The 12375-nt window shown below is 50.5% G+C and overlaps 1 protein-coding gene across 2 annotated transcripts in view; it reads right to left on the minus strand.

Moving 5' to 3' along the window:
- FGF12 (fibroblast growth factor 12) overlaps nt 1-12375 on the minus strand; it is a 151156-nt gene that overhangs the window by 101569 nt on the left and 37212 nt on the right. Inside the window, exon 1 of one of the 2 annotated variants that reach the window (XM_075716490.1) lies at nt 4563-4761. The exons of the other annotated variant lie outside the window; for it this stretch is intronic. Coding sequence (XP_075572605.1) covers nt 4563-4761 — 199 coding nt within the window. Of the gene's footprint in view, nt 1-4562; nt 4762-12375 lie in introns of those variants that run through there. 2 annotated transcript variants of the gene reach the window in all.

Raw genomic sequence — 12375 nt, forward strand, 5'->3', positions numbered from 1 at the left:
CTCGGGGAGTTTAACAGCTTGCAGAGATGACAGACTTCTCAAATGTTTTAAATGAATCTCCGAGCGAACAAAGTCCTTCTGTGTCCTTCAACTAAAGTTACTCATATTTCACTTCTACTGCTGCAAAAATATCTACATACATATATTTTAAATTCCAAATCTCCATTTATTATTCAAAATGAGAAATACCGCAAAGGGAAAACGTGCTTTCAGTTACTGCTTTTTTTCTGTGTGTGAGCCATTTCCTTCACTTGGAAGAAGCCTTTAGATCTCCTTAAGGAAAAGCAACCTTTCCCTGGATGAGCACAAAATATATACATCAGACAGGGGAAAAAAAAAAAGGAAAAAAAAAAAACCAAAGCAGAATTTTTTTCTTTTTTTTGGGCTAAAAAACCTGTTTAAGACTGAGCTCCGCATTCTGAGCTGGAAACTCGTCTACAGAAGCAACGCCTGAAGGGACGGAGATGATGCTACACAGTGTCTGGCATCACCTGACCCAAAGCTGCCTGAATTCAAACATGATTTCCCCAAGTAACAACACCCTTTCAGTGGGCTTCACTCCAACAAAATTCCCAACAACCCCCACAGATACTGTGCCTGATGCTCCAGCCTGCTTCCCTTCCCTCAGCTTAGCAGTTCAGTGGCCACGGCACGATGGAAGGCCAACTCCACCCCAGCTCTCCGGGGTGAGCTCTGCCTGAGAAGACGGTCGGTGAAGCAACAGCCACAGCTTTCACAAACAAGCTGGACCCACCAGCCCAGGGCTTCCAGCCTGTTACAAAACAGCTGAAGAAGGGACGTGTCTGGCTGCCTTAATTCAGCCACAAAGGGGATGCAACTACTTGGTTCAACCATTTGTTGGCAGAGAAGTCCTGTGGAGAGAGCTGCTTTGACTAGTCTTCTGCATTCACCTCTTGGATCTATCGTTCTCTGATTAAGGACCCACCTCTTGAACCTGCACCAAAAAGCCATGCCATACAGCAAGTGCTTTTGAATCCTCTATCAAGTCACTACGGTCAGAGCAAAATATATAATTTAATCTTTCCTAGCTGTACTTTGTACATATAATTGTACAGGTGCTGTTCAACATATATACATTTTGCTTGGCACCTGCACAATTGTGGCCAATGACCTGTATTAATTCACAACAATGGGATTAAGCCCACGCGTCCAGATTTTCAGCTTAGTCCACAGCACTCAGCATCCTTATTTGGCCTGTCTTAAACTGGTAAGTTTAAGTCTTAGAGCCAAACACATGCAAGAAGAACAAAGAGCATGCATGCGAGAGACCTGCCTCTGCCCATCGAAAGGCAGATGAAACAAGTGCTCATTTCACAACACGGTGCTTATTGCAACCGACAAATAAGATGTTTCTGCAGTCTGTTTTCCCTAGGAGCTGATAACTTTGATTATACAAGCTGTCCCTGCACGGACCTGGTTCCCCATAGCTTGCCAAAACCTGCAACTAATCATGCCCACCACCAAGTGAGCCTCACCTTCTACCAGGTGCAAATTCTCCCTTCCCATAGGAGAGCAGTAGTATTTCACCCTCCCTTCACACAAGCTGCAAAATAAAGCACAAGGTGCCAACCAGTGCAAAATGTAACTCTGCTCACACACACCTTTACTGAATATTTTAGTTATAGCACCGTTTGAGTCACATATTAAGAAAAACTTAATTGGCATAAGCTCACACCGTTACTTTTACAAAAGCAAAGAGCAAAGGATGAACCACCATCAGAGTTACATTTCTGTAATGGCGCAAGTTACTACAGCTCCACCATTGCCGCATCGTAAGCTCACAGGCAGTGGGGGGCCCAAAGCACGGCGTGCTGGAACGAGCACCAGGAATTGCGTCTCTGTGTCAGGTAACTGCTCCTTGCCTCGGTCTCGCCTTCTGTAAAATGGGAAGAATCCTCTCCATTTGGTAGAGCTTGTTGAGTACTACAGATAAAAATCACTCTGTAAATGTGAAGTATTTTGACAATTACTCTCCGTAGCCATAAAATGACAATTATTCTCCGTAGCCATAAAACGAGGTCATGTTTAAAAAGGTAAATGTGGTTCCCCTAGCACTTTACCATTTCCAACTGCGATTGTACCCCTTCTGAATGCGGATGTTTCTCACGGTTCTTTCACTGACTTGCAAACTACTGAGCCAGCGTATCATTAAGTACACATAATCACTGGGGTTGTGGGTCACTGCACAACGTATGCACATTTCTTTAAACCAGTTTCAATTCATTTGCATGTCATTTTTCATGCAGAAGAGCAACTCTGCAATGAATAAGTTATCTGGGCACAATACATTCCCTGAATAAACAATCCGAGTAGCAGCAAACCCAGTGGCATGCTGCCTTCTGAGCAGCACACCTGAGTCCAGGAATAGGACACACCAGTGAAATAAATCTCTATTTAAAAGATGGATATAAGGAACTAAAGCAGACACAGCCCATAGCCTAGGAAAGGACACCTGAATTTTTTTAAAAGTGACTTAATTCCTCTACTTCTTTAGTTTTATAAAATGAATATAGTACTGGTTACGAGTGATTGACTGACAGCTCTAAAGACTGAACAGCTTTATTTTTACAGCACTGAGCAGCATTGATCCTTCTTCTAAGTCAATAAAAAGTCTTCCTTAAATCACTCTGGTCTGTAAGTTATTGAACACCTTCCTCAGCATGAAAGTCCATGCAAGTTAAGGGAATTCTTAGAATTCATCAATTCTTCACAGGCATTTAGTGAGTCCAAAGGAAGCAGAACTGGACCTGTGCAGCTGGGAGCACTGTGGTAGGACCAATAAAGACTCACCAACCACACCCTGCTGTAAAAGTTACTCGAACTTTATATCAACAAAGCATCTTCAAATCTAGGTAACAGGTCTAGACTTCCCAACCCTTTTAGTCCTTGGAGGACCTCATTCAATAGCAGAGAGAGATGAGGAGGAAAGAGGAACGGGAAAAGATTTCATCGGTGAGACTCCCAGGTCCCACTCTTGATCCTACAAAGAGTGATTCCTGAGACAAAATGACCACACTTTTTGAGCAAGAGCCATCTTTTGGTCTGGGCTCACAGATTAACTGATATATAGGATGGGCCAGCAAGCTACCACTCATCATAACTTGAGGGGGAAAAAAAAAAAAAGGCAACTTTCTTCCCTTTTAATATTTCAAGTCATGCTATATTTTAGGCATTTTGCATCCTCTTTTGGTAACTGCTTTAAAGCAGACTGTTAAGAGAGTCTGATTTTCACAGCCTAACCCATGCATTGCAAGTCTTGAAGCATTTTGTTAGCTAAATATAGTCCCTGCCCCACAGCCTGTGAATCAGGGGTGCTGACCAGAGTAATTATTCTTTCCCCTTTGTTGACAACAGCCTTCTAAGGTGAGAGGCTTTCCCCCTATTTCTTTTTGTTCCTCACTTGAGTACAGGTCATGTACCTCAATCTACAGACCAGAAGAGCAGCCCTCAGCTAGCTCTGACACCTGGCTGTAGAGTCATGACTGACCAGACTTCAGATGCAGAGAAGGGGCTTCATGAAGAGGCTAATCAACAAACAAAATATTAATGTATATGGAAAACATGGGAGGATTACACAGGTTGATGGTACATCCTGAAGAGCTGAGTAAACGAGTATCACTCTTTTTTAACTGTGATGCTAACGCACACCTGAGAAAATGTCACATGTTCACAGCAGCTTCTCAAACCAATTGCTGTTTTCTTACCTTAGTGGTGATTTGTAACAGTGAAAAATAAAGGAAGAAGTAAATAAAAATTCCACTGAGAAATCACAGAGGGCCTACTCTTGCCAGGTACTGAGTTCTCACGCCTACCAAGGACAGCTGAGAGCACAAAGCACCGCTCAGAACTGAAACTGTGGGTGGTGGGACTTCATCGTGGAAATGTGAGCAACACGTACACTAGGGCTGAAGTTCTCCACAAGGAACCAAGACTGAGCATGCACACGCACAGGAAGATAAAGGAAAGAAAGGGAAAAAAGACTACCCTAAAATGCATGTCTAGGTCCTTGCAAGCTCGCTGCTAGGTGCAACAGTCGTGCAGCTGCCATCTGGAAAGCTTCCTGAGCTAATGAAATTCCCTATGCAACTCTGCTCGAGAAGTAGCACTTGATGGATCTAGTTATCAAATGACCACAATTCTAATTGATCCTCGGTTTATCGATTTCCTTGTCACTATGCAGAAAATAAGAGGAGACTGTTCAAAAAGCGTACCTACGGGGAGGTGGAAAAATACAATGCTAGGTTAACCTAGCACGGATTAAGCCGCAGGGTCTCTCCTGCCGCAGGACCCGCTCCGCTCACGCTTCGGACAGCGGTGGAGGGATGCTGGCGGCTGCTCTGTGCCCACCCATGCCACCAGCGCGGGGAAGGAGACCCGCCAGGACCCCGGCAAAAGTTGGGCGCGGAGCAAGCCTGTCGCCAGACGGCACCGGCGGTGCCGGGAGAGCCCCGGGGCCGGCCGCCCCCCCCCCGGAGCAGCCACCCCGGCGGCTGCCCCACCCCGCGGAGCGGGTCCCCACGGCCCCGGCCCGCCGTACTCACCCGGTCTCCTCCTCACCGGCCTTTTCCTGCCGCTGCAGAAGCGGACTTTGCTGAAGACCCCCAGGACGTGCCTCTCGCAGAGGGAGCGCCCGTCCTTGCTGGGGCTGGAGCGGCGCTTGGAGGCGGACACCCGGTCGCTGTTGGACTCCCTCGCCTGCCGCTTCTGCCGGATCAACGAGCTGGCGATAGCCGCTGCCATCGCCGCTCATGGGCCCCCCGCGCCGCTCCGCCGCCGCTCCGGGGGGCACCGCCCGGGCGCGCTGGGGCCGAGCCGCCGCCGCGCCCCGCGGGGACGGGGGACGGGGACGCCCCGCTTAACGCGCTGCAGCCCCGAGTCCCGGCGCCGGGGAGGGCTCAGCCGGCCAGGCGGAGCAGGGCGCCCGGGCTAACAACCATGGCTGGCCGCCGGACCCCGCCGCCCATGGGTCTGTCCCCGCGGAGCGCAAATCCCGGCGCGGGCGGCCGCCGGCGAGACCCCCCCGGCCGCGCCCCCGCGCCTTGTAAATCCGGGAGGCGGCTGCCCCGCTCGCGAAGGTCCGCCGGCGGCAGCTGGGTCCGAAGCTCGGGGGAGGTGGGGGGGGCGCGGCGGATCCGCGGGTCCCTGCGGCGCGGTGCCGCTCCGCTCCGCCCGGGCGCAGGCGGCCGCGCTTCCTCCCGCCGGCCGCGCTCCGGCGAGGGGCGGCGGGGCGACTCAGAGCCCCCCCGGCCCCCGGCCGGCCCCGGCCCCAGCGCGGTGGCTCCCCGGCGCGGCGCGGCACTGCGCGCACATGGACGCGTCCCGCGGCTCCGCTCCGCTCCCGCGGCCGGGCTCAGGGCGAGCCGCGCTGCATTTCTGTTTGCACTCCTCCTCTTCCTCTCTTCCCCCCCTCCCCACTCCGCTCGCAGAGAGGGCGGGAGGGGAAGGAAAAAGCAGCCACGGGAGAAAGCGCCAGGCCAGCAAACAAATAAAAAAAGAGGCGATACAATGAAATTAAATTTAAAATAAAAAAAAAAAAAAGAGGCGCCCCGGCCGCGGGTGCGGGCTCACATCGCCGCAGCTCGGCGCCCCGGGCTCACAGCGCCATGGCTGGCGCAGCTCCCCCAGCCCTGCTCGCCGCCTCTGCCCCGGCACCGGCTCTCCCCGACGGCAGCAACCCACATCGTCCGGCGCGGCGGGGGGCGGCGGAGCGCTCGGCACCGGGCGGCCCCGGGCCCGGCTGCCGCGGCGGGGACGGCGGCGGGAGGAGCGATGCGAGGCGGGGGGGAGGAGGAGGAGGAGGAGGAGGAGGGAGGAGGGAGGAGGGAGGAGGGAGGAGGGCGGGGGGGTGCGGCTGCCGCTGCTGCCGCTCCGTGCGGGGCTCAGGACGCTCCGCGGTGCCGCCCGACGGCGGCGGGGCGAGGAGGAGCCGAGCCGCGCCCGCTGCCCGCCCGCATCCTCCGGCCCGGCCCGGCCCGGCCCGGCCCGGCAGCCGGGGCGGGGGAGGGGGGGGCGAGGCGGGGGGAGGAGGGGGGAGGGAGGGGCCGGGGAAGCCCCCCCGGACGCCCACGCCGCGTGGGGCTGCTGCCAAGGCGGCGGGGAGCCCCGCAGCCCCGCGGCGGCCGGGCGGGTCGGGTCGGTGCCGGCCGGGAGCCGGGCTCCGGGCTCCGGGCTCCGGGAGAATTGCAGCTGCTCCCGCTCGCCCTCCTCTACGCAATCCTACGTGATCGAGGTTTGGATGAGAAAATCGCGCAGGCAGAGCGAGGCAACTGCAGCTCCGCGGCGGCTCTGCCCCTCCGCCCGGGCAGCCCCGGGCCGCCCCCGCGGGGAGCCGGGCTTCCCCGGAGCCGCAGCCCGCCCGCCCCCTCCGAGGGAGCCGCCTGCGGCTTGTGCAGCCACGCCGGCCACCTCCTCGGCCATTCCTGTGGGTGCCCGAGCACCCAGCCCCAGCAGCCCGGCATCTCCATGGCTTTCCCTGCTTCTCCGTGCAAGCAGAGACGCGGCCGCAGCCGCCGGCACCCCAAGGGCTGCGCTGCCGGGGGCGGGGGCGCGGGGGGGGTAGGGGTCGGTGCCTCGCCTGGGGAGCGCGCAAGCCGACTGCAGGGGTGGGCACTACCAGGCTGCCTCTGGTTAGAGCCGTCCCAAGGCAGACCACCGCTGTATCAGCAGCTGCTCTGCTCGGGCCAACCCGCAGGAGCTGGGCGGGCTGCCTTGCATCTCCAGCCACAAAACTGCACCGAACGAAATTTAAGGTGCAGAAACACATCTCTGGTTACCCAGAAAAGTAACTGCTGTTGCTGCTATAAGAATAGTGCTTTTCAGATTTCAGGTTCAAGTAACAGCTAACGAGTGTATGTGCAGGAGGTGATGAGCAAGATACTTGGGGGAGCCTGCGGCGGTCAGGGTGGAGGGAGAGGGGATCTCGGCTGGGAAGAGACCTGCCCCAGCTACACTTTGGCAAGAGCCAGTGGCAGGACGAGGCTAATCCAGTCCTGAAGGTGCAGGGGTGAAGCATGTACCCAGCTGAAGAGGGCACTTTAAACCAGTCGGTGACACCCCCTGGGAATTACCTACTTCAGCAAAATAATCTTTGTAACTACATCACTGCAAGAACTACAGCTCTAAACTATTTTATTGGACTGGGGAAAAAAAGGAAACTGAAACAGCTACCCACTGTGTCCATAAAGATTACCTAAATTCTGGCATCACTTCCTGATTTTCATTCTTAATCCCGATGCATGCCAAATGAGGTGGAATCAGGTTGTCCAGGAGAGAACAGGGGAGAAAGATATTCAAAACCATTTGGGAGGTTGTGCTGGTTTTGGCTGGGATAGAGTTAATTTTCATCATAGTAGCTAGCATGGGACTGTGTTTTGGATGTGTGCTGGAAACAGTGTTGATAACACAGGGATGTTTTAGTTACTGTTGAGCAGCGCTTACACAGAGTCAAGGCCTTTTCTGCTTCTCACCGCACCCCACCAGCAAGTGGGCTGGGGGTGCACAAGAAATTGGGAGGGGACACAGGAGGGACAGCTGACCCCAACTGACCAAAGGGATATTCCATACCGTACGATGTCTTGCTCAGCATATAAAGCTGGGGGAAGAAGAAGGAAGGGGGGGACGTTCAGAACGATGGTATTTGTTTTCCCAAGTAACTGTTACAGGTGACGGAGCCCTGCTTTCCTGGAGATGGCTGAACACCTCCCTGCCCGTGGGAAGTAGTGAGTGAATTCCCTGTTTTGCTTTGCCTGCATGCACAGCTTTTGCTTTACCTATTAAACTGCCTTTATCTCAACCCACAAGTTTTCTCACTTTTACGATTCTCTCCCCCATCCCACCGGGGGGGAGTGAGGGAGCGGCTATGTGGGGCTTAGTTGCCGGCTGGGGTTAAACCACGACAGAGATATAAATGTTCGGCCGTTGATCTCTTTTTAACTGCTGCCAACATTTTTGAGCAGATTTCACTGTCCCAATCAATAAGGATCTTTTCTTCCCTTTCCTGTAACTAAAATGCTTCATATTTTAATTTTTTCTGCCAGATTATTTCAGTTGACATCAAAGAATGTTGCAGTACAAGGTACAGGCATGGCCTAAAGAAAGCTGTTTGCAATCAGAGAATCACTGTCTGAACTGCCCGTGAATATCCAAAGCTTCATCTTCAAAGGATGTGAGCAAATCTGATATCTTCCCAAGAAAGAGGTTTTCCATCTATATATAAAGATACTTTTTTGCCTGTAGTCTTCAAATCTCTGGTGAAAGAATGCTGCTTTATCCCCCCCATAATAGATAAGTTTCAATTATTTTGACATGCAACTAATTTGTTTTCTTGTGTAGCTGTAAACTAGGAGCAGCAGCTCTGCACTTAAAAATGATCCTAATCAGTGATGAAGCTGGTCACAGTGTTTTCTTTTTCTGGTGATTTGTGGATCTGAAAAGAGAGCTGCTGCAACTCTAAGACGAAATGCTTCTCCCAGGTCTCTCTGCTTCTGCAGTGATGGAATTAAATTAAAGCAGAGCTTGTAAAAGTGTATATAATGTTGCATTTGCTAACACGCAGGTCTGTCTTTATTTACAGACGGCCAAGGAGTCCACGGGGTTTGGTTCTGAACGTGGGCACGGTGCCATGAACTCCTGGTGATATAAGCGGCATGTGCATCTGCTCTGCACCACTCTGGATCACGCCCCAACTTCACAAAATTTTCTGAAGAGCCCATGCTTTCATAAACACCAAGCAAGCCCAGAGCGGTCTTGAGCTAGAGAATCAAAGGCCAACCTCATCATGCTCCTGCACTGTCATTCTTGCAGCTGAAACGTTACCTTTGGTGGGCTGCCAAGTGCAACAGAAAAGCCTCCATATGCTTCGGTCTCTGCCAGTGGAAGTTCTTTCCTTTAACTTCCATTTGGGTAAACAGGGCTCAAAACATCTCCCATTTTCATCTGTATCAGCTACTCCTCTTTCAGGGTGGTGCAGCCTATGCCATTCCCTACCAACTAGCCCCTGCTGAATCCAGGGGCTGCATTCCTCGTTGCCACCAGGAGCTGAATTGTTTGACCAAACTGGGCCAATATGGCATTTTTCCTTAAGGCACATTTTTTTTTTTTACATATTTATCCATCTATATTTAATATAATATAATAATGTCTATGTTATGTAATTGTTAAGGCAATTTTTCTCCCCTGCCTTTTCTCCCCTGGGCTCCCTCCTCACCTCCAGTCCCAGTCTGGAAAGCTGCACAGTGCACACTATGAAGAGGAAAGAAAGGAATAGCACCGATTCATAAAATGAACAAGCAAGACAGCGTTTTGATCACACTGGAGAGATATGCCAATGCTCCTCCTGCAGTTTGTGGAGAAAGGCCCCATCCTGCACACAGGAGCAGGCAGAGGGTCAGACTCCCCGTGGCTGTTGGAGAATCAGACACAATGCTTATGAAATATCCCCACCCCACCATAAGCATACAGGAGCCTATGCGTTAGGCACTTGCTATGGAAGGAGGCCAATATAAACATTCCAAGACACTCATTTCTGAGGTTTCGTTCACTTGATACATAAACTCTTCTCAGTGCTGAGGTTTAAAATGAAGGCCTGGCTGAATTTCAGGGCTTCCGTGGCTTGAACAGAGAAGAGATCTAGAATTGCATTCCCTTACCTTCCTAAACAGAACCATCTATCTAGGTCAAAACGGAGGTTATTGGCATCCTTCCTTAGTGAAGTGCAATAATTCCCGCAGGGTTGCTAACAGAATATCCTGTTTATTTCTCATAGAGCCTTATATGTTCTGTAGATTCAGTCATTAGGCATATCTCTGCTTTACTAATTCTGTACGCACAGAGCTAACCACAGATAGAAGTATATGCAGGGTTTTTTTCTGTTTTATCTGCATAGCTACTGGAAATGCATGCATGAAAGTTAAGGAAGAGATTTAAGTTTAATACCACTTTAAAATGTATATGCATATTGCTGTAGTTGCATGGGGAAAAGAAAGACGCCCATCTCTGGCCAATAATTATGAATGGCCTAATTCACCATTTTACAGCAGCATAGCAACAAATCTCTTCCAATAGGAAGGCACTGTTGAGTTTGAAAGTCTGCATGCAGACACCTCTTAAGAATTGTAACCAATTTCCACGCTGTGTAAATTACATCTAAAATGTGCATTGTCAGGACTGCTTATTAAGCAGAATTAAGCCCATATCCATGTTTTATTAACTTTATTCTTTACAAGGTAGCCCCTTGTTGCATGTCTAGCATAATTAAAATTCATGCAGCTTTGGCATTCCCCAGTCTCTCTGCATGGGTGGACTTTTTTTAAAAAAACATGCCTGGGTAACCTGATAAAGAAAAGACCTTACAATATTGTGCTCGTTTTATGTGCAGGGTAATTCTGTTTACAATGCATGGTTTTATATGTATGTTTGGATGCCTAATAAGAATTCACATGGCCACTTAAAAATGTGCCGTTCAGGGAGAGACATCTGGCCGTAAAACAGCAGCAGAGTACAAAAACTGGCTGGCTTTCTGGGCTTTTCTCACATAGCTGATCTCTGAGCTGACTAGGCCTTTTAATAAACACAGAAAAGCCTGCATCATCTGATTGCTATATTAAAATAATTTATTTAATGGGTCCCTTACCCCCTTTTTTGGTTTCAAAGATTCAATTAAAACAAAATTTGCAACTCATCACGAGGAGCATTCATTAGCCTACCCAGTGTCTTTAGAAACAACTCTTTAGAAACAGAGAAGTTGGTCTTGTCTGTCTCTTAAAGCAAGTGGCAGGTAAGCAGTTACACAGATTGCAGAATGAAACCACTGCTGCAAAAAACAGGCCACAAGCAGCACCAACACAGCAAAACCAACTGGAACGCAGAAAAAGAAATAATTCTGCTTAGATTTTATATGTTCATATATTTTTTTTTTTCCTTTTTAAGAGAGGATTTCTACTTAACAGAAGGTTTTATTTCTCCTCAGTGACTTGCTGCCTATACCAGGTGGAGGCAGGGGAACACAAGAAAGCTTCGCTTCACTGAAGGCAACTGTGGCTGTCTAGGAATGAAAATGCCATGATGCATTTCTCGTCAAGGAGCCTTCTGTATGGCTGAATAGACTTTATCTCATGGCTTTTCTGGAAGCACCTGCTGGAAACAGCAGGAAGGTACACCGTCCGGGGTCAATTCTGCTGCCTATGCCTTGCTGCGGAAGTCATCTCCCGAAACGAAGCCTGAAAAGGAGCAGTAGCAGGGGGCATCTGAAACTGTTCCCACATATGAGGAGAGACCTCCCTGCAGACAGGTCAGTGCCTGTCCCACTTGCCAGAGCAAGACCTGGGGCTTGCTCAAGACAGGCTCATCTCAAGGCTGCTGCTACCACCCCACCCCAACAAACAGTTCTGTCCATCAGCCATTCTGCCATTGCCTTCCCCAATGGGATCAGGGCATGAAAAACTGCTGTCCTTGCAGTGATGTGCTTCAGTTGTGGCTTCATTAGTGGCAGGAGTCCAAGGGAAAGGGCCTGCAAACACCTGCGCAGTGACAGCTCCCGCACGGCACTTCGTCATTAAGGCAATGCAGGGAGGAGGCCTCGCCCAAGGGTGTCCAATCAAGGAGCAAGGAAAGGATTGGTACTCTACTTGCAGATAACCTTGTGCAAGGCAGAGCTAAGGGCATCTCTTCCTGAGCAAGGGACACACAGCCAACCAGCTGCTCCAGGCTTAGAAGCACCCACCTAAGCATATGGAAAGTGTCCTAGTTTTGGCTGGGATAGAGTTAATTTTCTTCCTAGTAGCAGGCACAGTGCTGTGTTTTGGATTTAGTAGGAGAAGAATGTTGATAACACGCCGATGTTTTAGTTGTTGCTAGGTACTGCTTACACTAGTCAAGGACTTTGCAGCTTCCCATGCTCTGCCAGGTGCACAAGAAACTGGGAGGGGGCACAGCCAGAATAGTTGATCCAAACTGACCCAAGGGCTATTCCATACCATGTGACGTCATGCACAGGATATAAACTGGAGAGGGTTGGCCAGGGAGCAGCGATTGCTGCTCGGGAACTGTCTGGGTATCGGTCGGCGGGTGGTGAGCAATTGCACTGTGCATCACTTGTTTTGTATATTATTATTACTGTTACTATTATATTCTTATTATTACTACTACTATTTTACTTTATTTTATTTCAATCATTAAAGTGTTCTTATCTCAACCCAGGAGTGTTTCTCACTCTTATTCTTCCGATTCTCTCCCCGATCCCACCTGGGCAGGGGGAGTGAGCGAGCAGCTGCATGGTGCTTAGTTGCTGGCTGGGGTTAAACCACTTGTCGTTTGAATTTGAAAGACAGGACAGATAGCTGCCTCCCTTCCCTCCTC

This window comes from Pelecanus crispus, chromosome 9 (assembly GCF_030463565.1).
Source record: "Pelecanus crispus isolate bPelCri1 chromosome 9, bPelCri1.pri, whole genome shotgun sequence".
Taxonomy (NCBI): Eukaryota; Metazoa; Chordata; class Aves; order Pelecaniformes; family Pelecanidae; genus Pelecanus; species Pelecanus crispus.